The sequence below is a fragment of the Furipterus horrens genome, unplaced genomic scaffold, assembly GCF_987537825.1.
Source record: "Furipterus horrens unplaced genomic scaffold, mFurHor1.1.pri manual_scaffold_13, whole genome shotgun sequence".
Taxonomy (NCBI): domain Eukaryota; kingdom Metazoa; phylum Chordata; class Mammalia; order Chiroptera; family Furipteridae; genus Furipterus; species Furipterus horrens.
This window is the reverse complement of record NW_028327183.1, coordinates 27,478,072-27,505,355: the sequence shown is the minus strand read 5'-3', so window position 1 is coordinate 27,505,355 and position 27,284 is coordinate 27,478,072. Positions and strand designations below refer to the sequence as shown.

The following is a 27,284-nucleotide window of genomic DNA, read 5'->3' as shown; positions in this document are numbered from 1 at the left end:
CTCAGAAAGGTATGGAGGGAGGAGGCATTGGAAACACAGACCCCATCACTGCATGGGATCAGGTGTATCCCCCTTGATCTCCCAGCTGAACTCCCTCTCACCTCGCCAGTAGAGGAAAGCCCCGCCCTCAGGGAGGGGCCTGCACTGGGGTGTGGGAGGGGAAGGAGTCTTAAGATTCCCTTTCTCAGGCCAGAAGTCTCAGACACTGCAAGTTCTTGGGACAGATGGCCCTGACTTCATGTCTCTGTCCTCCTAGGCTTTGGGACATGACCCAAACACATGCCCTTTAGGGCTCTCTGAGTTCCTGACTCATTACCCATCCCAGCAGAGCTAGTCTTCCTTCTTCCGCTCGTCCAGGTCCAAGAAATGCAGCTGAATCACCTGGAGCGAGCCTGAGTTCCTATCCATCCGTGGTGGTCGAGGACTGTCTCCCACCCTGAAGTTGGCATTTGGTGGTAAGGATTAGGTCTGTGAGAGGGGTGGGCGAGGGGGGTCACGGCAGTGATGGGCAGGAAGGAGCTGGAGGTTTGGAAGAGAAAGGAGGGGAGGGGTCCAGTGGTCTTGGGTTGACTGGGATAGTAGGAGTGACAATAATAGGTAGAAAGCTAGAGGGGAAGGTGTGGGGGTGACATTTTCGAGGTGAATAGTGGTGAGGACCGGAAGTGGTGGGCCCATGAGTATATGGGGTAAAGACGGAGCCCAGGCGCAAGTCAAAGAGGCAGATGGCAGCTTGGGGACAATGAGACAGATCCGGTGGCTCTGCCAGCTGGGGAGAGAGACCTGTCACAGCTGGACAAGGATACTGTCTGTGAACTGGGAAGAAAGTGTGAAGACTGTCCCTTCTCTCTACCCATCTGCTGCTTCTAGCCATGGAGGGACGGACCCGTGCAAGCAGAGGCCTTCCGGCCAAGCCTGTGACTGCCAGCCCCAGCCTCTCCTCACTGGGCGCTGTCTTCATCCTCCTGAAATCGGCGCTGGGCGCTGGTCTGCTCAACTTCCCCTGGGCCTTCCACAAGGCCGGTGGGGTGGCCCCCGCCTTCCTGGTGGAGCTGGTACGTGTTTGGGGGTTTCCTGGGGCTGAATCCCGGCAAGACCCTTGTGCGTGGGTCTGCAGAGCTGCCTGTCTTAGAAACGACACCTGTGGGGTTTGGTTTTTCTGCCCGCTGAGCTCATGAGGGAAGATAACTACAGACCTGGGCAGAGAACATCCTCTACCTTCCCGGTCTGCTGCCAGCCAGGGCTGGAGGGTGTTGGCACAAAACCTGGATCCAATGAACCTGGTGTTTCAGCTGGGAAAGCACAGAGAACACTCGGTCTCTGAGCAACTGCCTGGCCAAGTGACCTCACTTGCCTGCTGGCCTCAGCTCCATAACTAGAGCTTCAGTCCACATGCAGGTCAGGCTGGGACTTAGACTGGCTGTGACACCCCGTGCTGAGCTGGCCAGGCACTCTGCCGTGTCAGAGGTCGTCAGCTGCTTCTGCAGGCTGCATTCCAGCCTGCGTTCCCTTTCTACAAAGTCCAGGGGCTGAGCATCATTAGCGGAGAAAAACTCCTGATTAGCAAAGCTTTATTTTATTTGCAAAGATTCCTTCTGGTTGATAGGAACCCCTGGGTTTGTGGTAAGCTCTTGGACAAGCATCCCAGACGCTTTTGTATGGCAGCCAGCTGACAACAGCCTCTGTTTGTAGGCCATAGGGCTGGATACAGGAAGTCAAATAAGGTATTTCAGATGGTGGGGAGTGTTGGAGGGTCCTATGACAGAGGGGTTCAGCAACTTGACCGGGTGGTCCGAGAAGGCTTATCTGAGGAGCTGACATTGCTCTGGGCCCCAGCGGAAAGGGGAGACCTTCTCCAGGGACGTGAGAGGGCAGCATGGCTGTGCTGGATGCGCGCAGCAGAGAGGCTGCCCTATCATAGCAAGGAGGACAAAGCTTCCTCTCCAGCCACAAGAGCGGGTGCTAAGCCGTGGGGCTGCGGGGGAGGGACGTGGGTGGCACAGAGGTGGCCAGTCTGAGGGTGGCAGGAGGGCAGTGAGGCAGGGCTGGGGGCCGCCCAGCACTTCATGCAGCATCTCCTGCGCACCTTGCTGAAATGCAGGTGCTGATTTGGCAGAACTGGATGGTCTGAGGCTGCGCATTTCTGATGAGCCCCCGGGGGACAGTCTGCTGGTAGGATGGCTTGCACGTTATGCAGTGTGGTCTAAAGACATGCATCATGGAAACTCTGGACAGGGGTAATGGGTGCCCCCCATTTCTCCCCTCCCCTTAGCCAGTGAGATTAGATTTCTGCCCTGTTCCCTTGACACATCCCATTACTAGGAGGTCAGTGGTGTGGGGTTGTAGGTCTCTCATGACCTCATTAGCACTGGAGGGTTTCTGAAACTTAATGACCTTGACTGTCTCTTAGAGGCAGCAGAGGTGGAGCCTGGGCCTGGGGGTATAAGGGCTCTTTGCGGACCCACTGCTCAGAGGTTCAGGGTCCCTCTGTCCACATCTCCCTTCCCTTTGTCGACAAATATCTACTTAGTGCCTGCTATGTGACGGACACTCCTCTGGAGGCTAAATGTTAAGTAAAAATGACACAATTCCAGGCTTCACAGAGCTTAGCTGACCAAGGACCACAAACTGGGGGCCTTAAAACACCAGAAATATATCCTCTCACAGTCCTGGACACCAGAAGTCTGAAATCAGGGTGTCAGCAGGGACTCTGCTCCCCCTGGAGGCTCCAGGGGAGGGTCCTTCCTGCCTCTGCCAGCTCCTGGCAGCCCCAGGCAGCCCTCGGCTTTGGCCAGATCCCTCCAGCCTCTGTCCCACCTCTCAAACAGCCTGCGTTGTCATTGGATTTCAGGGTCACTCAGAAGGTCCAGGATGACCTCATTTTGAGGTCCTTAATTACACCTGCAAAGACCCCTTTTCATTTAATTATGTCTGCAGAAACTGCCCCGTAAGTCATGTTCACAGGTTCTGGAGTTGAGGCTGTGGACTTGTCTTCTGTCAGATTGCCAGGCAGCCCAGGGCAGGCACAAGTGCACCCCAGAAGACCTGGCTCTCTTAGAGCCTCAGATGGGGGTGACACCACCTCGGGGTGAAGTGTCAGGGAGGCTTTCTGAAGGAAATGACCTTGGAGAGGAGGGGGGAAGAAGAGGAGGCATTCCCGGGTGAGGGGACGTGGTGGGGGGAAGAGGGATGGCATTCCAGGCAGAGAAACCAGGGAGAGCCAAGGTTCGGGGGCCAGAGGGAGTCACGTGTCCCTTCTGACTCTGAAGGTCGAGTTTCTCTCGACAGTTCAGTTCGGTGCTTCTCCTCAGCAGCTGTAGCGTGGCTGCTGGACTCATACAGAACAGGTCTGCTTGTCCAGGGGCATGAACTGTGTCTGAAGACAGCCACCCTGGCTTTCCCCGGGCATCTGGGCGGAGCATACCCGAGCCCTTGCGTTAGTCTCTTCCCCAGAACCGTGGGAGGGGAGTTGAGGCCTGGAGACCAAGTTCAGTCTGGGGCAGGTAGCCGTCAGTCCTGGAAGGACTCAAAATGATTGAACTCTGAGCAGGAAGTGGGGCTCCCATGCATTGATGGGGTGTCCAGTGACACAGACACTTTGGAAAGCAGTTTGGCAATTGCTTCGAGTTAAAAAAAAACATGTCTATCCTATGACCCAGCAGCTCTCCGGAGTGTGTGTCCAAGAGGACAAACTGTCCTCAAAATGACTTGTTCTAGAGTGCTCAGCACTTTAATCACAGTAGCCCAAAACTAAGAAGAACCCGGATGTCTGTCAGCAGGAGACTGGATGATGCAGCTGTGACTGCATCCGTGCAGTAGAGTGGCACTCTGCAAAAACAGGAGTAGCGTCTGATGAGTCCAGTTAGGCTGGATCTCACAAACATGACACTGAGGGGAAAGAAACAGATACAAAAATATGTAAAAGGAGAAAAATATTAGATCGGTGGTTTCTTCTGGGGACAGGACGGAGGCAGAAAGGGACTGGGAAGGGACCAGGAGGCACTTCGGAGGTGTGGTAGAATGCTGTGTTTGCTCGTGATGCGCTTGTACCTCTTTGGGTGATACCTTTATACATGTAGCCCCTGCAATTTTAGCACAGACATTCAGACCCTGGGTTCTGATGCCTCATTTGTCCAACTGGGCAGAATGGTACGTATGAATCCCAGATAAAAGACTGATGGCCTGTGAGGCCTCAACAATCCACCTGCTCCGCTCTGGCCAGGGGAGGGGCCTGGTAGAGGGAGCCACATCGAAGTCCCCAGGGGCACCTGGCTGGGGTGGTGGCCAGTGGGAGCACCCTGGCCCACTGTCCTGCTCTGCAGGTCTCCTTGGTCTTCCTGATGAGCGGGCTGGTCATCCTGGGCTATGCCGCCTCCGTCAGCGGCGAGGACACCTACCAGGGCGTGGTTGGAGGGCTGTGTGGCCCTGCCATCGGGAGGCTGTGTGAGGCCTGCTTCATCATCAACCTGCTCATGATCTCCGTGGCCTTCCTCAGGGTGATCGGGGACCAGCTGCAGAAGTGTAAGTACCTGCACTGCAGGTGGGGTGCCCCTTATGCCCCTGGGGTACCTGGTTGATGAACAGGATGTGAACACTGAGCAGGACCCTGGGGGGACGGCAGAGACTGAGACCACCCCTGAGCTCCTAACATCTTGGAGAAGAGAGGCTTTGAATTAGTAACTACCAGCGCAGTGAGAGTCGTGATGGGGACAGGGGGCTGTGGCTGGGATGTCTAGTGGCTCAACTGCAAGAAGCTCCTATGAGAGAGAACCAATAACACCTTGAATTTGGGGACGGCAGAGACTCCAGACCCCATGCACTTGGGCCTTTCGTTCCCCACTAACAATTTCCCTCTAAGCACGGCTTTGCTGCATCCCACCAATTTTGATATGTTTTCTTTTCATTGTTGTTCCATTCAAAACATTCGCTAAATTTTGCTGTGATTTCTGCTTTGACTCATGGGATGTTTAGCATTGTGTGGTTTGATTTCTAATTATTTGGGAGTTTGTTTAGACCCCTTTTTGGGTTCTACCTTACTTACATCATGGTCACAGAACAGACTGTGGGATTTCAATATTTTGGTGTTTGAAACTTGTCTCTGGGCCCACATGTGTTCTGCATGCTCGTAAAGGATGTACATTCTGCAGATGTTCAACGTGGTCCACAGCTTTGATCAGCTCTTCCATGACCTTGCTTATTCTTTTGTTCTAGTTATTCTATCAGTTTGAGAGAGAGAAGGTGATAAAATCTCCAACTGTGATCGCAGATTTATCTATTTCTCTCTTGAATTCTGTCCGTTTTTCCCTTGTGGTCTTTGAAACTGTCATTAGGCACGTAAATTACCCTTTTATTATTATGAAATATCCATTTTTGTCTCTGGTAATACTTTGTCATTAAATCCACCTTCTCTGCTTTAAATACAGGCACTCCAGCTGCCTTAAGATTAGTGTTCATGCAGTACTTCCCTTCCCATTCATGCACTTTGAACCTGGGACTTGGGTTTTAAAATACATTTTTTATAGATAGCACATGGTTGATAACAGATTTTTCTTTTTTTTTTTTTTTTTTTAATTTCATTCATTTTTAGAGAGAGGGGAAGGGAGGGAGAAAGAGAGGGAGGAAAACATCAATGTGCTTCTTGTATGTGCCCCAATCAGCAACCGAACCCTCAATCCAGGCATGTGCCCTGACTGGGAATTAACCTGTGACCCTTTACTTTGCAGGACAACATCCGACCAACTGAGTCACACCAGTCAGGGCTCAGACAAACTTTTAATTGGAGTGTAATTATTTTTTAATTTATTCTTCATTATATTTTTTCTATTACCATTTAGTCCCCTTATCCCCCTTGCCCCCAGCCATCACCACACTGTGGTCCATGTCCATGAGTCCTTTTTCCTTTTAGCTCAATCCCTCCACCCCCTACCTTCCCCCACTTAGCTGTCATCTGCTCTCCATCTGTGAGTCTCTCCCCATTTTCCTTGTTAGTTCAGTTTGTTCATTAGATTCTACATATGAATGACTGGCCTATTTCACTTAGCATAATGTTGTCCAGGTCCATCCAAACTGTTGCAAAGGGTATAATTCTCATCCTTTTTATAGCCGAATAGAATTCCATTGTGTAAATGCCCTGTAGTAGTTTTATCGACTCATCTACTGATGGACATTTGGGCTGTTTCCATATCTTGACAATTGTAAATAATGCTGCAATGAACATAGGGGTGCTTATGTTCTTTTGAATTAATATTTTGGGTTCCTTTGGATATATTCCCAGAAATGGGATCTCTGGGTCAAAAGGCAGATCCATTTTTAATTTTTTGAGGTATCTCCAAACTTCTTTCCACAGTAGCTGCACCAGTCTGCATTCCCACCAATAGTGCAAAAGGGTCCCCTTCCTTCACATCCTCACCAGCACTTGTTGTTTGTAGATTTGTTGGTGATACCCTTTCTGACAGGTGTGAGGTGGTATCTCATTGTGGTTTTAATTTGCATTTCTCTGATGATTAGTGACATTGAGCATCTTTTCCTATGTGTGTTGACCAGCTGTATATCCTCCTTGAAGAAGTGTCTGTTCAGGTCATTTGCCCATTTTAAATTGGGTTGTTTGTTTTTGGGTGTTGAGTTTTATAAGTTCTTTATAAATTTTGGATATTAACCCCTTATCAGATGTATCAGCAAATGTGATCTCCCACTTTATGGGTTGTCTTTTTATTTTGTTGATGATTTCCTTTGCTGTGCAAACTCTTTTTAATTTGATGTAGTACCATTTGTTTAGTTTTGTTTCCCTTGCCTAGGGAGATATAGCCAATAAAATATTGCTGTGAGCAATGTCCAAGATTTTGCTGCCTATGTTTTCTTCTATGATTTTTATGGTTTTGGGTCTAACATTTAAGCCTTTGATCCATTTTGAATTTATTCTTGTGTGTGGCATAAGAAGATGGTCTAGTTTCATTTTTCTGTATGTATCTGTCTAATTTTTCCAGTACCATTTATTGAATAAACTATCTTTAGCTTGCTTCCTCTGTCAAATATCAACTGACTGTAAAGGTATGGGTTTATTCCTGGGCTCTCTATTCTGTTCCATTGACCTATGTGTCTGTTTTTATGCCAGTACCATGCTGTTTTGATTACTGTGGCCTCATAGTATAGTTTGATATTAGGTAGCATGATTCCTCCAACTTTGTTCTTCTCTCTCAGGATCGCTGTTGCTAATGCAGGGCCTTTTGTGGTTCATATAAATTTTTAAAATATTTGTTCCAATTTTGTGAAGTACGTCATTGGAATCTTGATAAGAATTGCATTGAATTTATAGATTGCTTTGTGTAGTAGGAACATTTTAATGATGTGAATCATTCCTATCCATGAACATGGTATGTTCCACTTATTTGTATCTTCTTCAATTTCTTTCTTCAGTGTCTTATAATTCTCTGAGTACAAGTCTTTTACATTCTTGGCTAGGTTTATTCCTAGGTATTTTATTCTTTTTGAAGCATATGTGAATGGGATTTTTTTCTTAATTTCCCTTTTTGTTAGTTCATTGTTGGTACGTAAAAATGCAACTGATTTCTGGGTATTAATTTTGTATCCTGCTACTTTGCTGAATTCACTTATCAGTTCTAGTAGTTTCTTGGTGGAATCTTTGGGGTTCTCCATGAACAGTATCATGCCCTCTGCAAATAATGACAGTTTTACTTCACCCTTTCCAATTTGGATACCTTTTATTTCTTCTTCAGAACTTCTAGTATTATGTTGAATAAGAGAGGTGAAAGCAGACACCCCTGTCTGTCTTGTTTGCTGTCTCTAAGGGGAGTGCTTATAGTGTTTGCCCATTGAGTATGATGCTGGCAGTGCGTTTGTCCTAAATGGTCCTTATTATGTTTAGGTATGTTTCCTCTAATACCACTTTCCTGAGTTTTTATCATAAATGGGCGCTGGATTTTAACAGATTTGTTTTCTGCATCTATTGATATGGTCATGTGGTTTTTATTCTTCGTTTTGTTTATATAGTGAATCCCATTTGTTGATTTGCAAATGTTGTACCAACCTTGCATTCCTGGAATAAATCCCATTTGATCATGATATTTGATCTTCTTAATGTATTGCTGAATCCAATTTGCTAATATGTTTTTGAGGATTTTAGCATCTATGTTCATCAAGGATATTGGCCTATATATATATTTTTTCTTTGTAGTGTCTTTATCTGGTTTTGGAATTAGGATAATGCTGGTCTCATAAAATGTGTTTGGGAGCCTTTCCTCCTCTTGAATTTTATGAAATAGTTTGAGAAGGGGAGGTGTTAGTTTTTCTTGGAATGCTTGGTAAAATCCCCCTGGGAAGCCATCCAGTCCAGGGCTTCTATTTGTTGGGAGTTTTTTTTTTTTTTTTATTATGCTTCAGTTTCACTAGGTATAATCCATCTATTCAGACTCTCTGATTCTTCCTGATTTAGTTTTGGAAGATTGTATGTTTCTAGGAATTTATCCATTTCATCCAGGTTGTCCAGTTTGTTGGCATATAGTTATTTGCAATATTTTCTCACAATCCCTTGTATTTCTTTGGTGTTAGTTGTTAAAGGAGCTCATCATCACCAAGCTATTATTATGTAAAATGTCAAAGGGACTTAGTTAAGAAAAAGAACAAAATTATGAACATTAAAATGACAACAAACTCGCAACTATCAACAACTGAATCTAAAAAATAAGAATAAAATCCAACTAAGCAAACCGGAATAGGAACAGAATCAGAGGTATGGGGATCATTAGGAGGGTTATCAGCTGGAGGGGGGAGGGGTAGAAATGAAGAAATGGTGCAGAGATTAAGAAGCATAATTGGTTGGTACAAAATAGACAGGAGGAAGTTAAGAATAATATAGGAAAGGGTGAAGCCAAAGAACATATATGCATGACCCATGGACATGAACTAAGGGGGGGGGGATTGCTGGAAGGAAGGGGTTACTGGGAAGAGGGGAGCAAAGGGGGAAAAAATCAGGACTACTGTAACAACATAATCAATAAAATATACTTAAAAATAAATTAATTAATTGATTTAAAAAAAGAAAGAAAACTCTTTTAGCTTTTTCTTGTCTGGGAAGCTCCTTTTTCTCCTTCAGTTTTAAATTGTAGCCTTGCTGGGAAAAGTATCCTTGGTTGTAGGTCCTTGCTTTTCATCATCTTGAATATTTCATGCCACTTCCTTCTTTCCTGAAATGTTTCTCTTGAGAAAGCCAAAGACAGTCTAATTGGTGCTCCTTTGTATGTAACTACCTGTTTTTCTCTTGTGGCTTTTAGGATTCTCTCCTTGTCTTTAAGCCTTGTCATTTTAATTATGATGTATCTCACTGTGGGCCTGTTTGGGTCCAATTTGTTTGGGACTCTCCGAGCTTCCTGGACTTACGTGTCTTTTTCCTTCACAAGATTAGGGAAGTTTTCAGTCATTATTTCTTTTTTTATTTTTATTTTTATTGATTGATTTTGAGAGAGAGAGGGAGAGAGAAGGAAACATCAATTTGTTGTTCCACTTATTTATGCATTCATTAGTTCATTCTTGTGTGTGCCCTGACTGGGGATCGAACCCACAACCTTAGCATATTGGTTCAATGCTCTAACCAACTGAGCTACTTGGCCAGGGCTGTTATTTCTTTAAGTAGGTTCTTGATGCCTTGTTTGCTCTCTTCTGGTATTTCTATGTCATGTTGTCTCACTTCATGTTGTCCAAAATATTTCTTAAGTTTTCCTCATTTTTTCAAATTCTTTTTGTTGTTCTTCCTGGGTGTTTTTTTCCACCTTGCCTTCCAAATCATTGATTTGATTTTCTGCTTTATCTAACTTACTGTTCATTCCTTCCAGTGTATTCCTTATTTCAGATATTGCATTCTCTGTTTCTGACTGGTCCTTTCTATGGTTCCTATGTCTTTTTTCATGCTGTTGAGTATCCTTATAATCATTACTCTAAACTCTCTAGATGATAAGGTGCTTGCCTCCATTTCATCTAGTTCCTCTTCCAGAGAATTCTCTTGTTCTTTCATTTAGGGTCTGTTTCTTTTTCCTTTCCTTTAAATTTAATCTTTATTGTATTTTTTCATTACCATTTAGTCCCCTTATACCTCCCAACCCCCAGCAGCAATCACCGTACTGTTGTCCATGTCCATGGGGTCTATTAATTTGTCTTCCCATTTTGGCTGCTACTTTGTATTTTCTGCCTTAGTTGTTTAACTGATCAGTTTTTAAGTTAATAAAGCTGTAATCAGCAGCCTGGTTTAAGCACCACAGGGTGGGACAGAGTAATTCCTGTGGGCAGGGCTATTGCTTCCCCTCAGGCTGATGCCATTCAGAGAGGAGAGCTCTGCCTGAGAAAGATGGCTTCTGCAGTATGAGGAATGACTCAGCACAGGGATCCTGGTGGCTGGTCCTTCAGTTCTTTCCCCAGAGCCACCAACCCCAGACTCTCCTCAAGTGTTGCTAGTCCACTCTGCTCTCCCTCTGCCAGAGCCCAGGGCAAGTGGCTGCAAAAAAAATTTTGTGCATTGGCCCTTTAAGAGGCTCTCCGCATCTCTAGCTGTCTTCCTCTGCTTTTCGCAGCTGGATTTTATCTGGGTTCCTTTCTGACTCTGGTGCTATAGGCTGGGGAGCTCAGCTTGGGGTTTAGACCCCATACTTCTCAGGGAGAACCCCCCGGCCACTGCAATGTCCCTCCGGAATTTCAAGTGTTGCCCGTGAGAGCCCGGCCAGCCCTCTCACGTCTCCTCCACACTCCAGCCCTATCATGTTGTGGTGAAGTGGTTTCTTCTTTCTGTCCATGATAATAAGGCTTCTCTCCAGCTAGTGTTCAGTTGGTTAGTCAGGATGATTCTCTACAATTTAGTTATAATTCCAGATTGGTCCTGGGAGGAGATTGGTGTAGCTTCTACTTACTCCTCCACCATTTTTATTTTTCTGGAATGTAATCATTGATACGGTTAGATTCCGGTCCACCATTTTGCTGTTTCTTCAGTTTGCTTTGTCACCTGAACCATGATTGAAAAGGCCCCTGACTCTAGGATATTGAAATTAAAGACTTTTATGTTTCGGGCAGCACTGTCATCCCAAAAAGCATAGAGGCTGATAGATCTGAACCTTGTGGTTGCCAAGTGGGTACAAAAATGCCCTGCTTCCGCATGGCAGGCAGAGGTGGGGTCAGTCTCAGCTCTGTCACCTGGTGGCGTTGCTGTGTTGAGAAGGGTTCTGCAGCTGCGTGTGGGCTCAGTGGTGGAGCACTCGGAGTGATGAGAGCTCTGAGGAGGATGCAGGCCACCCTGGGCAGAGAGAGCATTGTCGTGTGTTTCTGGTTAGGTCTTTCTGTAGGCAAGTCCAGGCTTCTTGGGAGGGGGACTAAATAGAGGTTGGGGAAGTCGCTGAATGTACTGGGTACGGATGAGTTGACTATAAGTGACTGGTACTGAGAACACTGAGGAATGTCTTAGAAAATGCAGGTTTGGGAAGGAGCTGGTACAGCCATGATATTGAGCAGGGTTTCCTGGCTGCAGGAGGTCAGAAGGACAGACGGGCTCACGCCCTATCCCGCGCTGTGCAGGGCCTGCTGCTCACCGAGCTCTTGGTGCAGCTTGGGTGTGTATGTTCCCTTGGCACCTCTGGCCCAGAACACCTGCTTCCCCCAGCTGCGTGGGTGCCTCTGTGCAATGACCCTGACGTGGAACTGTCCCCTTGAGTCACTTCAGTAGCAACAAGCTATTCTCATAGGGCATTTGTTTCTTTGCATGGCTGGCTTTATTGAGCATTTGGTGAGAGCCAAGAAAGGGCAGTGCAAGCACTCAGCTCTCAGCCCTCCCTCAGTGGGGCTGAAGGAGCCCCCTCACCCACAGGTTCCGGCCTCCAGCCATCTTGCCGTCTCCCCTCCCCCATCTGTCTTGCCTCTGATACCAACTCCAAATTCTTATTGTGGCAGAATAAAATGGTTCTAGGTTCTCTGGTGTTCCTTCCACTGAGAGGCTGGTGTGCTGTGAGACAGTGTGGCCCAGCAGAGTGTGGCAGATGTGACGCCATGCCAGTTCCTGGCCTGGCCTTCAAAAGGACAGGCAGTCTCCACCTTGGTCCCCAGGACCCTCAGCTGGCAGGGACTAGGCTGCTGGGGGATCCATGTGGAGAGGCCCCAAGACTGCAGGGAAGACCCAGCTGAGACCCCACCAGGCACCTGGTGTGGGGAGAGCCATCGAGAACCCTCCAGACCAGCCACCGCCACCACCACCCCCAGCAGCCAAATACTCTCAAGAAACCCCAGCCAGGGCCCCGTGTAGCAGAAGTGGCCAGCTCGGCCCTGCTCCAATTCTTCATATCCTGTTCACCGCAGATAATCAAGTAGTTGCCCCAGGCCTCTGTTTGGGGCAGTTTGTTGTGCCGCGGTGACATAGAACAGTGGCTCTGCCTGGCGCCTGCACCCAAAAGCCACTCCAGTCCCCAGCTAAACACTACACACCCCCTGGGCTCCTGAGCAGAAACAAGAAGGATCTTTCGCGAAGGGTCCAGGTGCCTCAAGGGTGGGCCGTTTTGTCTCATTCGTTGTGAGACAACAAATTCCAGCGCTAAGAGCCGTGCCTGGCTGGAAGGAGGAGCTCAGTGAACATCTGTTGAATGAATTCCTGTGGCCAGATTCCTTCCTTCATGGTGGCATGTGACAGGGTCCCCATCACACTTGCCCCATCCCTTTAGACTTGCAGGGCTGACTTAGTGCTCATGGCGAGCCCTTCCGGGGACCCAGAGCTGGGAGCCCATGTGCAGGGCTCCGCTGCTGGGTGAGAGCCAAGCAGGGCTCACTGCAGCCTCTGGTGCCTTCCTGCCTTCCCGCCTTCCTGCCTTCCCGCCAGTGTGCGACTTCCTCCTGCCCGGTGCTCCGCTGGCCCTGCAGCCCTGGTACGTCGACCAGCGCTTCACCTTGACCCTGCTCTCCGTGCTGGTCATCCTGCCCCTGTCCGCCCCAAGGGAGATCGGCTTCCAGAAATTCACAAGGTACGGGGCTGCTGACGCTTACTGGCAGGGCTGTGGCTTTGACTGGGTTCCCACTATGGGTGGTGTTTGTTGTGGGGGTTTCTGTCCACCTCTGACAGGGAAGCTGGTAGCATTGGCCTTCCCATTTGGAGAAGGAGAAAAAAAAATAAAAATTATGCAAGTAACATAGATATGTGATAGAAAATACAGATTAAAAAAACTGCTGTATGAATAACCTGCTGCTGACATTTTAGTAGTACAGATGTTATATGTACACACGTGTGCACACACAGGCACAACAGACACACAAACACACACATTCTTTTTTTTCGTTTTGTGGTCTGTGGCTTTACGTATGTTTTTGAAAAAATTAAGTTTGGCCAAAGTATCCACACCGATTTGCCACCTGGGTTTCCCTGTTGTGTTCAGGGCAACAATGAACTCTTTACCTTGGAAAGAGAAAAAGAGTGGGCAGGAAATCTGAGCCCCCAGGTGCCTCAAACCCAGATAGCCTCTTTTGTCAAGACTGGCTGAGCCAGGGGTCCTCCTCCACCACAACCGGTATTCCGACCTCGATGCCAAAGCCAGGTGGCTGTGTGGCTGTCGTTGGAGAGATGGGGGTACTAGTAGCCACCACAGCCTCGCAGGTGCCGGCGCAGTTAGGAGCTCGACCTGACTGACCTTGGCCTGAGAACCGTCCTGCCGGCGATGGTCTTCCCACTGGCCACACCGTGCAGACAAGGAAATCAAGGCGCAGAGCAGAGAGAACTTTGCCAGATACCTGGCTCGGGTGGGCAGAGCTGGCACGCAGATCTCACTGTGTGTGGCTCCCAGGCCCTCCCTGGTGGGGCCAGTGACCCCTGGCATTTATGATCATGCACGGTCTGTGTGTTAGCTTCCTAGGCACCCTGGCCGCCTGCTACCTGGCCCTGGTCATCGTGGCTCAGTACTACCTCAGGTCCTGGGCCCCTGCGCGGGAGCCCCGCCCTGCCCCGAGGTGAGTTGAGGGGATGGCCTTTCGTGACTTCCCAGGGGACCGCAGGGGATTGTGAAAGAAGGACACTTCTTCCCCCATGGCTTGTGCAGAGCCCTGGCTCCTCTTTGTGAATTCTTTGGCATCTCTGATACATTAGGGCCTAGCAAAGGCCGCTTTCCTGCTTCATAATGGGCACAGCTGTTGTTTGTAGGACCAGGGACAGGCCAGGGGACAAAAAACACTAAGTGCCACACCACCCTGGGGCTGCTAGGCTTTTACAGAAGTGCACCCCAGCCTGGAGGCTGTAGAACTGGTAGGCAAGATGCTGGTGCCAGGGCAGGGAGAACGGGGACGTACAGAGGCCAGTGTGGCCTGACCAACCTGAGCAAGGCCAAGAGTGGTGGGGCGGGGGTGTTTTGTGGGGACGTGGATCCTCAGTGAGGACATCAGTTTTGCTGGGAAGCCACTGCAGGGTTCTGAGCACAGCAGGGGCTTGAAATCAGATCTGGTGACAGGACAGCTCTATAGGCGTGTGACCTCTGATGTCACCCAGGGCCCTGTGCTCACAAGGGCCTCACACTTGGTTTAAGGCCCTGCTGTCACTGTCCCTTTTTTTTCTTTGTTTTAAATCCTCACCTGAGGATATGTTTTTATTGATTTGGGGTGGGGGTGGGGGGGACACATCGATTGGTTGGCTCCCATACGTGCCCTAACCAGGGATCTTACCTACAGCCCAGGCACGTGCCCTGACCGGGAATCAAACCCGCAGCCCTTTGGTGTATGGGATGATGCTCCAACCCACTGAGCCACTCAGCCAGGGCACCGTCCCAACATTCTTCACCTTTGTCAAACAAGGGTCTGGCACATTCGTTTTGCACTGGGCCCTGCAAATGATGTGGCCCCTCCCGGCTGACAGATTGGAGGTGGAGCGGGAGCAGGGGAGGGAGAGGGGTCCAGGGTGACTCTGAGCTTTGGGCCTGAGCGCTGGGAAGGTTGGCGGTGCCATTTCCTAGGTGGGATAAGATAGAGAGAGGCAGGGGCTGGGGAGGAGGGCAGGCGGGGAGGCGTGACGTTGGAGCCGGCTTTGGAACGTCTAAGCCAAGGCGTCAGGCAGCTGGCTTGTCAGACCTGCGAGTCTGCAGTTCAGGGCAGGGCCTGGGCTTGAGGGAGAGCGGTGGCTGGGGTCGGGCCCAGAGATGGCGCTTAAGGCTGGGCACCCAGTCTCTGTTAGGCACAGGGAGGTCAGGGGAGCAGGAGGAGCTGGGGAAAGACAGGGGCAGGCGGGGAGTCGGGCTGTGCTGGCCTCCTGGAGCTCCTGGGACAAGTGACCACAATCCTGGGGGCTTCACACAACAGGAATGCGTCCTCTCTCAGTTCTGAAGGCCCGAAGTCGAAAACCAAGGTGTGAGCAGTGCCGAGCTGCCTCTGAAGGTTCGAGGGGAGGGTCCTTTCTGCCTATTTGAGCTCCGGGCACTTGCCGGCGAACCTAGGATGAAGGATGGCTGCGTCACTCCAGCCTCGGCCCCCAGCGTCCCACGGCCCCAGCCCGGTGTCTGTTATCCCTTCCTATCGGGACAGCAGTCCTTGTATTAGCGCCCAGCGCCTCCCTGCGTGACTTCACCTTACTGAAACCGATCACATCTACAGAGACCCTATTTCCAAATAAGTCTTCATTCTGAAGTTCCCAGTGGATGTAGATTTGGGGAGCACTGTTCACCCGGGATAGGGGATAACAAAAGGTGGGCCTCAGATGTCGGTGGACAAAATTTCAGGAAGGTTGGCACGATTGTTGCCAAATGCTGCTCCTGCGTCAATTTGGCTGTGGATGCCACTGGTGACATCACCTGGTCAGGGCAGGAGAGGGGATGAAGGCCCAGGTGGGTTGGGTTCCGGAGAGAGAGAAGGAGGCAGGAAGCAGTTCTGGGGAGAGGGGGAGAGGAATGGGCAGGAGCTAAGGGCAATAGCGGCCCCAGCCCCTGTTTACGCTGATGGACAATCCCATAGAGAGGGGTTTCCCCCGCCTCACTCGCCCCAGCCTGTGAGCCAGGCTGGCTGCACCACAGGTGAGCGGATGGGCAAGCCAGCAAAGCCCCATCCTGCTCCTCACTCCCCTTCGCTCCCATTACCACCTGAGCTTCATCCTCCACCCCGTTCGTGGAAAGATTGTCTTCCACAAAACAGGTCCCTGGGGCCAGAAAGGTTGGGGGGCGCTGCCTTAGAGAAGGAAAAACCTGTGAGGAGAGGGCTGGACTCACTGCTGATCTATAGCCTCGAGAAGGGCGGCGGGGAGGGTCCTGTGCTCTGGGACTTGGCCTGAGGCTGGAGCTCAGACCGTCTCTTCCGCAGAGGCAGGAGGGGACAGCACTTGCCGGCACAGAGGACACAGGCTGATGGGTGGGGCAGCGCAGATGTGCTCTGCTCCTGGTTGTGAGCAGGAAGCCTGGCACCAGGTGACGGTGCTGTTGAGGAGAGTCAGGGAAGTCCTGCTGGGTGGGGAGGTGCCATGAGCTGCCTGCAGAGTTAAATCAGCCAGACCCAGCGCAGAATGGTCGACTCCCCCGGGTCAGGGCCCTGTGGCTGCCATAACAAGTCACCACCAACTTGGGGCTTGAAACCACAGATTGACTAGCTCACAGTTTTGGACGTCAGAAGTCCAACGTGAGTCTCGCTGGGCTAAACATCAAGGTGTTGGCAGGGCTGCATTCCTTTTAGAAACTGTAGGCAAGAATGTTTTCTGGCCCTTCCCAGCTTCTAGGGGACACCCACATGCCTTGGCTCGTGGCCCTGCTTCCTTCTTTAACTCCAGCAACATCCCTTCTCTCCGACTTACCTCCAAAATCATCATTCCCTCTGGCCACAGCCAGGAAAGGTTCTCTAATTTCAAGCATTTGTGTGGCATGTTGGGCCTAGGTAACCCAGGATAATCTCCCCATTTTAATCACATCTGCAGAGTCTCTTTTGTGATGTCAAGTCGCATATTCACAGGTTCACAGGTTCACAGGTTCCTGGGATAAGGACATGCATCTCTTTGGGGACCATTCTTCTGGCACAGCCAGGAAGCCCTGACTCTATGGCAGCTGTTGTTTATACCCCTCTCCACCATATGTCCCTAAAGGTGCTGGATGCTGGCATCTAGAGCTGCTTGTCATAGGAAGCTGGCGGGCCACCATCCTGAAAATTCTGCCCTGTGTACACCTCAATCCTTTTTGGCAGCTTGGACAGAGGTCAAATCATCCTTGCACTGCTCAGGGTCTGTCTGATTGATGCTACCTGTGCTTCCCAGCCCCTGACCTCCCTGGGAACGGCTGCCTCAGAGGGAGGCTGGGAACTCCTGCAAGTCATGTCCTTTCCAAGGTCTGCCTGCACAGAGAATGTCAAGTCACCAAAGCGTCAGCCCAGATGCATTTAGAAAGTGCCACATTGAACATGCATCCTTTTCTCTCTCCCCAAACCTGGTAGTGGACACAATAATTAAAAGTATATTTTACAGTCATGCTTAGTTACACTTTCCTGGTATTGTTTAAAACGTCTTTGAGTTGAAGGCTGTTTTGAATTGAACTTTTTATAATAAACACCTGTTCTCATCTATTTGCAGTCCTTCCTCCTGGACCTCCATGTTTAGTGTCTTCCCCACCATCTGCTTTGGATTTCAGGTAATCTCAGTGTCTGTGTTGAAGAGAGTGGCATTGGCAGGCTGGGGTGACTTCCTGCTCCCTTGGGAGAGTGTGGCTTCCCCGTCAGGAGAGAGGTTTGAAGACTTGTTCTAGGATGTGGTGGGCTGTCTTCCAGAGACTGTGCATGTGTATGCGAGTCTGGGCTCAGTGAGATGTGAGTTGCCGTTGACCTTGGGAACCCAGCCAGCAGGCAAAAGCAGCAGCTTGTTTGCTGGGTCCAGGGTGGTGTGGGGACCCGGTGGTGGTCCCTTCCTCTGCAGCATCCTCACAGGGCTGTCACCATGCCTGGTCCCTGGAGCTGCCCACTTCTCATGCAGAACAGAGGTGGATTCTGCTCCAGGGGCTTTGGAGAGGAAAGGCCCTGCCTCGTGAGGCTCAGAGGCTGAGAGGTGGGCAGGTGGCTGCAAGGCAGGATTTGGGGCAGAGTGTACAGAATTGTTGATGGAAAGTCATGGAGTGAGAATGGGCTGTGTGTGTGCAGCCCAGCTGAAGGGCTTGCGATCTAGCCCTGGAGGATGTGCGGGGGCGGAGGGAGGACCTTCCAGCTAGAGAGGACAGTGCAGGTGACTCAGAGGGGAACGTGTCCCTGGTGGGCTGAAGAGCTGCAGAGCTGCAAAGGGCTCTGCTAGATGGGTGCCCCGTGGGGCCCTGGAGGGTACAGTGGGGAGTTGGTGTGAGCTGTGTTCCCTTCCTCTCTCTCTGTCTCTCTGTCTCTCGGTTTTTCAGGCTCTTAGCTGGTGGCAGCTGACTCCATTCTGTCATTGTTTATTTTGCAAAAGATGTGCCCCTCTCCCGAAAGCCTACCTACCACACCAATAACAAAACCACCCCAAAGCAAAACCAAGCTCTCAGGGGAAAGTGGTTTAGGAGTGACATGATCTCAGCTTTCTAACGAGTCTTTCATCTTCCCTTAACCATCAGCTAGCTCCTGTTTCTGTTCCTCATCTTGCATTTTCTTGGAGAAACATTTTTGAAAAAAAAAATCCTGAAACATTTCCATTTGTCTGCCCTATAAATGAGTTGATGGTATCGCTGCTGGGGCTTAGCAAGACGTTTACAGGAATTTCTCATGCTTCTTTCTTGCACACCCAATATTTTGAAAGATCTAAAGCAGCGATTTGCTGACAACTGTTTGTAACCATCCCTCCAGCAGTGCCTGGGCGCCATATGGTGCAACAGGCTCGCACTGGGGGGCTGCTTTTCAGATCTCACCAGGGGGTGACCCCCTCACCTCTGCCTCAGCTACCTCGTTCAATTCTCCTAGCAACCGAGGCCTGGGTGGAGGTTTCCAGGGACACAAAGGCAGTGATGGGGAGTTGGGAAAAGATGTGAACTGCAGGGTGCAGGTGGGGTGAGGCTGAGGCCAGAGGCTGGGCTGTCAGCATCCGGCTTGGGGAGCAGAGATCCGGGCTGGAGGGGAGTAGCTGTAGATGGTGAATAGGAAGTAAGGGGAGGGGTGGGGCAGGGAAAGGAGGTCACCTTGTCGTCAGGAGCTCTGACCGGGTTCAAACACAACCTCCCACATTTAGCAATGGGGCGCCCCCACCAGCCTGCACAGAGCTGGTAAGAGGGGTCTGGGGGAGCAGAGGCGGGGTGTGGGCTCTGCTCCCAGCCACCCTGGCCACACCGCGGCTTCTCAGTTGTTGGGTTTTTTCTTAAACAGCTTTATTGAGATGCAACTCACATCACACACGTTTCACCCACCTGAAGTGTAAAATTCTGTGGTGTTTGGTCTAGTCACAGAGTTGTGCAACCATCACCACAGTGTTTAGAACATTCCGTCGCCCCACAAGAACCTGCGACCATTACCAGTCGCTCTCTGTCCCCCTGACCCCTCCCTCTGCTCCTGGCAGCCACAGATCTCCTTTCTGTCTCTGACTTTGCCTGTTCCGGACCTTTCCCATGAAAGGAATCCTACCGTCCGTGGTCCTTTGCGATGGCTTCTTTCACTCAGCATCGTGCTCTGGGGGGTTCATCCGTGTTGCAGCCCATGTCCCTTTTCATGGCTGAGTCATATTTCACTGAGGGACAGGCCACCGTTTGCTTATCCGTCCCTCAGCTGGTGGACATCCACACACTCTCACTCTTAGCTAGTGTGCATGACCCTGCCCTGCACCCATCTCTGACTAAGTATCAAGTAGTGAGCCTGCACACAGCTGCACAGGGCAGCTCCACCCCCAGGGGATGGGCTATATTTTCCCTACACAACCAAGAGAAACTCACCTAGGATCTTGAGACAGAGGAAGAAGGGCAGGGCTCCATCCAGCCACCTCCAAGCATTTTCCCCATTTTGGAGTTCGGGAGACAGGATGTGGGAGCATTGATCCACGGAGCTCCACGGCCCCTGGGTTGAGGGTCCCCTGGGCTCCTGCGAGGTCAGAGAAATCCTGGGGCAGAAATCCAGAGATGCATTGGTACCCCGAGGCTCATCTGTCCTAGAAGGTATGTGTCCGCTTACCTGGCAGCTGCAGGCAGCACAAAGGGACAGAGGCGGCCTGAGCTTAGGGAGTGGGAGGAGTGTGGCCCTCGAGGAGCCTGGAGAGTGAGTAGGAGGAGATCAGCACGTTTGGTTTTGATCAGAAGTGAGGGAGTAGGTGGATGTGATAGTGGGAACCCGGTCCCATGGGTGCCTCTCAACCCTGCCTGAGCATCAGCATCTCTTGACTGCATGTGAGACACCACTGCCCAGGACCCGTCCCAGGTAAATAATGTCCCCATCACAGGCCGGCTCTTGACATTGGCTAGATGTACCTTATATTTAAATTTTTTATGGCAATATAATCAGTATGTATAAAATACACAAATCATAAGCATGTGTACTCTCATGTAACCATCACCCCAGTCAGAAGACAGAACATTCCCAGTCCAACTGAGCACCCACCCCACCCACACCACTATTCTGCCCCTGTCACCCTAAGTGGTGGTTTTCAACTAGGCGTGATTTGGCCCCCCTCCATTGAAAATTTGGCAATGTCTGGAGACACTTTTGGTTCTAACAACTGGGGACAGGTGTTCCTGGTATCTCGTCGGCCGAGGCTAGGGATGCTGCTCCACATCCTACAATGCCAAGGACAGCCCCTGTTCTGGCTTGTTTGGCTTGTAACTCGAACTTCACACACATGGAAATGTTCTTTTGTGTCTGCCTTCCTTTGAAAAACATTAGAGCTGTGCGGTTCGTTCTTGTTCAGGTGTGTAGTGTGCTCATCCTTTTTCATTGCCATGTAATATTCCACCAGATGCATATCTGGTGATTTACTTATGCCTTTTACTGTTGGTGAGCATTCAGGCGTTTTCCTGTATTTTGGAATGCTGATACTTTTTTATATTGTTCTCGGTGATTTTAATGCCCAGCTGGCCCCACGGGGCCCCGCCCTGTCTTCCAGTGTCATGAAGCTGCTGTCTCCATCTACTGCAGCATGCGCAACCAGAGCCTGTCCCACTGGGCCCTGGTCTCCGTGCTGTCCCTGCTGGCCTGCTGCCTTGTCTACTCGCTGACAGGTAAGGCCCTGCCTGGAGCACCCTGGGGCTGGGTAGGGATTGGCAGGAGAAGTGGGGATAGTGACAAGTACTTATGGAGAGCTTACAGTGTGCCAGGCACAGCACTACTCAGTTTGAGTGCCTTCACTCATTTAGTCCTTAACACCACCTAGGAAAGTCCCCACTTCATAGGTGAGGAGACTGAGGCCCTGAGGACTTCCATGGGCTGGCCAAGATCTCCACACTAGGCATGGTAGAGCTGTGACCCCCACCCTGGCCTGGTTCTCTCCAAAGCGCCTGCTCTGTGCCCTCTGCCAGCCCCTGTCTGAAGGGACGACAGTAATGGTGATCATCATTAGTGTGACATCTGGGTAGCAATTTACAAAGTGCTCTCATGTATTTGATAGATTTGGGTGCTCATAAATCCGTGCTGTAGTCAAAAGGGCCTTCAAAGGTGACAGAAGTGTGGCTCAGAGAGGGACTATGATGCGCCCAAGGTCACACAGCATGCCCACGGCACAGCCCAGGTCCCAGGCTCAGGCTGATTTCTGAGCACCTTCTTCCAGCCCAGAGCCTCACTCTTTCATCTGCCTGTTGGAGCCTCTGACTTGGGAAACCATCAGGTTATAGCGACTGTATCAGATGCCTTGGTCACCGTGGTTTCAAGAAACTTGCTGGATGACCTCTTTCCAGCAGAGGAGGTCCCTATCAGTCTGTGGCCCCAGGGTTGAAGGGCCATGACCTGATCATTGAGAGTCACCTCTAAATGGCTCAGGTCTAGGGTCAGCAGGATCATGGGACTAAAATTAGCCATAGCTCTTAGCCAGACATGGGTGTCTCAGGACAGGGCAGGGGACTAGGATGTGGGAGGCAGCACTGGGCTGCAGGTAAGGGGCCTGGTGCGCTCGACCTGGTACTGTGGTAACTAGCAACTGCTGCCACCCTGGGTCTTGGTTTTCCCCATCAGGAAAATGGGTGCACTGCCAGCTGCTTTCTGTTTTTAATCCTCACCTGAGGATATGTTTATTGATTTTAGAGAGAGAAACATCAATGTGAGAAAGAAACATCAGTCGGTTGCCTCTCGTATGTGCCCTGGCCAGGGATCGAACCCGCAACATTTTGGTGTACGGGACGGTGCTCCAACCAACTGAGCCCCCGTCCAGGGCCAGCTGCTGTCTTCAGGGGCTGTGGGAGTGTGACAGATGGGGCATGGAAGGCACTGGGAGAGTTCTCAGAGTGTTGTGTGCCTCTGTCAGTGCCCACGCCGTGAACAGGCCCCTGGTTAGCAACAGCTTTGCCCAGCGGGGGTTTTGAGTCAGAATAGTCTAAAGACAGGAAAGCCTTGGGAAATGGCAGAACAGAGGACTCTTCCAGAACCTTCTATCATCTCCTAGGAGAAACCTGAGAGGTGGTGAGAGCTGGGTGCTGCCGGTGTGTCAGAGTTGGGAGGGGCACAACATCCTCTGATCAGTGCTCCGGGCTCCCACCCTTCCTTCCCACCAGGCGTTTATGGCTTTCTGACCTTCGGGACTGAGGTGTCCCCTGACATCTTGATGTCCTACCCAGGGGACGACGGGGTCATCATTGTTGCCCGAGTTCTCTTTGCCATCTCCATTGTGACCGTCTACCCCATTGTGCTCTTCCTGGGGAGGTGAGGCTGGCTCAGTGGGGACACCATTTGGCGCAGGGCACTGACATTTATCATGATTTAGCACATGCCAGGCGCCACTGGCTGGTGTGTGGTGGTGACGGCCATCATCTCTGTCTCATGGAGTAAACAGGGACAGATAATGAGGGAACTGGCCCAGCGTCCCTGGGTAGTGGAGTCAGTATTGCAGCTGGGCCGAGCGTGCCCCTGACCTGCCTCCCGTGGCTCCTTGCTGTGGGCTGCCTGGCGTGGACTGACCCGCCCGAGGGCTGGCATGGTGCTTGGGGAATAAGCCCCCTGTGTGGAGCAGGAGCCCTGCCAGTGTGCAGGGCAATTGGGAGGGGACCCTGGGGCACCCAACGGCAGGCTGGTGGCGAGGGCTGGAGCCCTGGAGCCGTGTGAGCCTCTGCTGGCATGGCCTCCAGGTCAGTGATGCAGGGTTTCTGGAGGAGGAGCCGTTGCCAGGCTTGCGGGCCAAGGGCCCTGGCCGACCCCTCGGGGCTGGGGGTCCGGATGCTGCTGACCGTCCTGTGGGTCACCGTGACCCTCGCCATGGCCCTGTTCCTGCCAGACCTCAGCGAGATCATCGGCATCATTGGTGGCGTCAGTTCCTTTTTCATCTTCATCTTCCCAGGTGAGGCGCCCGCTTCCCAGGCCGCTGTCTGCCTGTCCTGCTGCGCTCCTCTCAGCAGGGGTCCCCCGTGTTGGGGGCCAGGGGTCTGGCGGGTGGGACCCCCCAACCCCCGTGTAGGTTGGAAGGCTCCCAGTCATGTTTACTGGCCAGGCATGGGCAGGGGGCTTTATAGACCTTCCCTCATCAAACATCTCTGTCCCCTCGATGGACATAGCTGATGCCGCTGTTGCTGCCCACCCTGCAGATGGGAGGCCAGGGCACGGAGGCCCCTGCGTGGCAGGGTGAGCGCATGGCAGGCCTGAGCCAACCTCACAGTGTCACCCCTCCCGCTGCGGCCGTTCGCTGCAGGACTTTATTTTTAAAAAATGTTTTCAATTACATGAAATGTAAAAATGCATTCAATTATATGCCATTCATATGGCTCAAAGGGACCCCATGAAATATTCATCCCACCTCTCCCCGACCTGGGAGGCAAACACTGTTTCTGACGATTGCTTAGGAAGCTTTCCCAATGTTAGTGAATGTTAAAATGTCCTGAGGGCTATTGGGCTGAGGCACCTCAGAGGCCAAGACCACTGGGCCTTGGAAGCCCCTTCTGCCCATGTGGAGCAGTGCTGGAGAGGCTGCTGGTGTTCAGGGGGACACCGCAGCTCCTCTGCCCCTGGTTCTGGGAAGTGCTTCCCAATGCCGGTGGTGAGGTCAGATGGCCGTCTGCCCCGCTCCTGGCCCAGCGCTGCTGCTGCATCAGTCATGCTCATTTGGGGCCTGCAACACACTCAGCTGGGCTCAGTGCCCGTGTCCTGGGTGGTGCATTAGCTCCAGCTGTTCCTCGTGCTGGGGAGGACTGGCTGGGACAGGTTGGGGTGGGGGACATGCCATATGGGGCTTTAGGCAGAGCTGTCTGGCTTCAAATCCTGGAAGAATCACTTAAAAAACAGAGAAGAAAAGGAAAAAGAGAGAAAGGAAGGAAAAGATAACAATGACTGCTGCCAGTTGTTGAACTCATCCCAGGTGTCTGGCCGCCTGAACAGCTCATCACAGAGACCCTGGTGTGCAGGTGTGCTGTCATTGTCCCCTGTGAGACCATGGCTCAGAGAGGCCATGTTTAGGGAGATGTGGAGCCCTTAGCCACTGAACCTGGCCATGAGCAGGGTGAGGTGAGGGGCCACAGAGCCTGGGCCTTGCCGGCTGCTCAGGACCCTGGGGACTGCTGGGTGTGGACCAAGCTCTCGAGAGTTCAGGGCTGCTTCAGGTTCCATAATGAAGAGCCGGGGGACCCCTCCTCCTTTGCAGGTCTGTGCCTCATCTGTACCATCAGCACCGAACCGATAGGACCACGAGTCCGGTAAGAGTCTCCAAGTAAGGGTGGCAACTCGGGCCTTCGACAGGGCTCTGACTCTGGAGCTCGTTAATGCTGTAGGGGCCATGGGGACCCCGTCGTCCTGCAGATGAGAGACTGCTGACCACAGGGGCAGGGCCACGTGCACAGAGCGAGAGGGAATCTGGCCAGGCCTCGGACCCAGGCCAGCAACGCCACAGCCTGTTCTCTCCCAGTCTGTGCATAGCTCTCCCTTCGGCTCTGAGGACTGTGGCTTGTGGTTGGAGCTCTGTGTGGACTTGAGGGGCTGCCTGACAAAGACCCTATTTCCAAATAAGGTCATATTCACAGGTCCCAGGTAGATGTGAATTTGGGGAACCACCATTCAGCCCAGTACAGATGCTCTTAAGTTATAGCATCCATGGTCTTGGGTCCCACCTGCAGGCCAGGCCTGTCTCCCACTCCCCAGGCTTGGTTTTCCTGAAGCAGCAGCCTCAGCTTGGTTCCCTCTTGGGTGGAGAAGAAGTTTTTAGGACATCTCTGAACCCGCCTTAGACCAGAGCTGGCCCCTGACTATCTGGGGGGAACTGGCCCTCCACTATCCGGGAGGTTACTCCCTGTAGTACTCTTTGAAGTCCTGCTGCTTTTGTTCTGTGCCTTGATCCCAGCTCACATTAGTTTTAGTAATGGGCTTTCAAGTTTTTTTAAATTCTAGAACTGCTTTAGGGCTTTCTGATCCATCAGCCGCTCTGAGGAACGCTGCAGCCCCCGGGTCACGTTCACCTCATTCTCCCGCCTCACGTGGGTGGATGTTTATGGCGCTGAGTTGCTGCTGCTGAGATGCTGCTGGACTAGATGGTCTTGCCATGACAACGGCTCCTTGCGGCCTTTGTTAATGGGGCCAGAAATATCTCTGGCATTTTGTGGGCACCTTATTATCATGACTCTCATCTCACCGTCTGCACTGTCTGTTCTGGTTACACTATGAAGCGCGAGATGTGGCCTTGGTGGCCGCCAGTCCCAGCCACCGCGGCCTCCTGCGTGCTCACTCCCTTGCCGCTGTTCTGGTCGTGTGCGACGTAGGGCTTTCTTCTTCTCCCTTATTTCTGAGGGTTTCGTCCCTCCCACCCCAAAAGGAGCAGGGTCAGAAAGGCAGTTTGAAATTAGCGACTCCCTCCTCCCATTTCTTTGGCTTTGATGAAATGTTGGACAGGAATAGGTTATGAGATGACAGACAGAGATTTTTAAGTTGCCTTGGGCACTTCCTTTCCTGTTGTTTCAGAAACCCATCCCTACAGGTCAGGGAGGATACCCTGAATTTTTTTCCAAATTGGTGACTCTATTGGGCTTCAAATAACACGTTTTCTGCGTGTGCTCCACTTGTCTGTGCAAAACTCCAGGCAAGTGCATGTTGACGTGGGCTTGCTGCTTGGCAGGTGCTGCTTGGAGGTCTGGGGAGTGGCGTCCGTGCTCATCGGCACCTTCATCTTCGGGCAGAGCACGGTAGCAGCTGTCCTGGAGCTCCTCTGAGGGGCGGCCACACCTGAGCAGGACGGGCCTCCATGGGTTGCCCAGCCATGAGACCAATGTAATTCCATCATAAAGATGCTGGAGAAACTGATACTTTGCTTTCTTAGGCTGCTCATTGGGGCTTCTGGTCGTTCAAAGGGTCCCTGGTACAAGGGCGAGGAGGATGCTAACAAATGACCATGGACTGGTGGCTTAAAACAGCAGAAATGTAGTCTCTCCTAGTCCTGGAGGCTAGGAGTCAGAGGCCAAGGTGCCTAGGGGAGGATCCTTCTGGCCTCCTCCAGCTCCTGGGGTTGTGGGTAGTCCTTGGTGTTCCTTGGCTTGTAGACACATCTCTCTAGTCTCTGCTTTTATCTCTATGTGGCCTTCTTCCCTCTGTGTCTGTGACCAAATTTCCTTCCTCTTATGAAGACCCTGTCGTTGGATTAGCGCCCAGCCTAACTCATTATGACTTCATCTTAAGTTACTTAATTAGGGTCTGCAAAGATCCTGTTTCCAAATAAGGTCACATTCACAGGCTCCAGGGATTAAGACTTAAGCTTAATATTTCATAGGGGCTAAGGCCCGGAGAGCCCTGCTTTGGGGTGCTGGGATCAAAGACACAGGGTGAGGGTAGTGCGCAGTGGATGAGAGCCCAGAAAGGGGTTTCAGGTGGCGTCCTTCAGGCTGCCCTTGGCCCGGGTGTGGGGAATGCAGAAGTCCTGTCCGTGACTGTGAGGCGCCCAAGGAGACGAACGCCCAGGACTGGCCATACATCCTCGCACCTGGTCTGTGTCCGGCATGGAGGGGGTGGTCCCTGAGGAGAGCCCCCTTTCCCTCCACTGGCTGGACCCAAAGAGCCTGGAAGGCAAGTGGACCATTTGCTCCGTAGTTTCCTGCTGACCCCCAAACAATTCTGCAGTGAGGAGGCCCACCTGCCGCGTAGATGAGGGCACCAAGGGTCCTACCTAGGGCCGGGGTAGGGGAAGAGGTGGGGGGGGGGGGTGGACGGGGTCCAGCTGCTCCCCCGTGTTGCTGCGCTTGCTGGCTCTTACCCGGCACAGGCCCGGGGAC

The 27,284-nt window shown here is 51.6% G+C and overlaps 1 protein-coding gene across 1 annotated transcript; it reads left to right on the top strand.

Annotated features, from left to right (window-relative positions):
- The first annotated feature begins 292 nt into the window (after nt 1–292).
- Nucleotides 293–26,322, top strand: SLC38A8 (solute carrier family 38 member 8). Its single transcript, XM_090260105.1, has 11 exons — nt 293–455; nt 868–1,052; nt 4,320–4,518; nt 12,854–12,995; nt 13,870–13,971; nt 17,546–17,603; nt 21,008–21,122; nt 22,605–22,752; nt 23,175–23,383; nt 24,677–24,728; nt 26,138–26,322. The coding sequence occupies exons 2-11, from the start codon at nt 870–872 to the stop codon at nt 26,229–26,231; spliced, it is 1,302 nt and encodes a 433-aa protein (XP_090116231.1). The 5' UTR covers nt 293–455; nt 868–869; the 3' UTR covers nt 26,232–26,322.
- The last annotated feature ends 962 nt before the right edge of the window (nt 26,323–27,284 follow it).

Coding starts and splice junctions, on each gene's coding strand:
- SLC38A8 (XM_090260105.1), top strand. CDS start 870: ATGGAGGGACGGACCCGTGCAAGCAGAGGCCTTCCGGCCAAGCCTGTG. Junction 4,519..12,853: donor CGGGGACCAGCTGCAGAAGT/GTAAGTACCTGC, acceptor CCTTCCCGCCAG/TGTGCGACTTCCTCCTGCCC. Junction 12,996..13,869: donor GGCTTCCAGAAATTCACAAG/GTACGGGGCTGC, acceptor TCTGTGTGTTAG/CTTCCTAGGCACCCTGGCCG.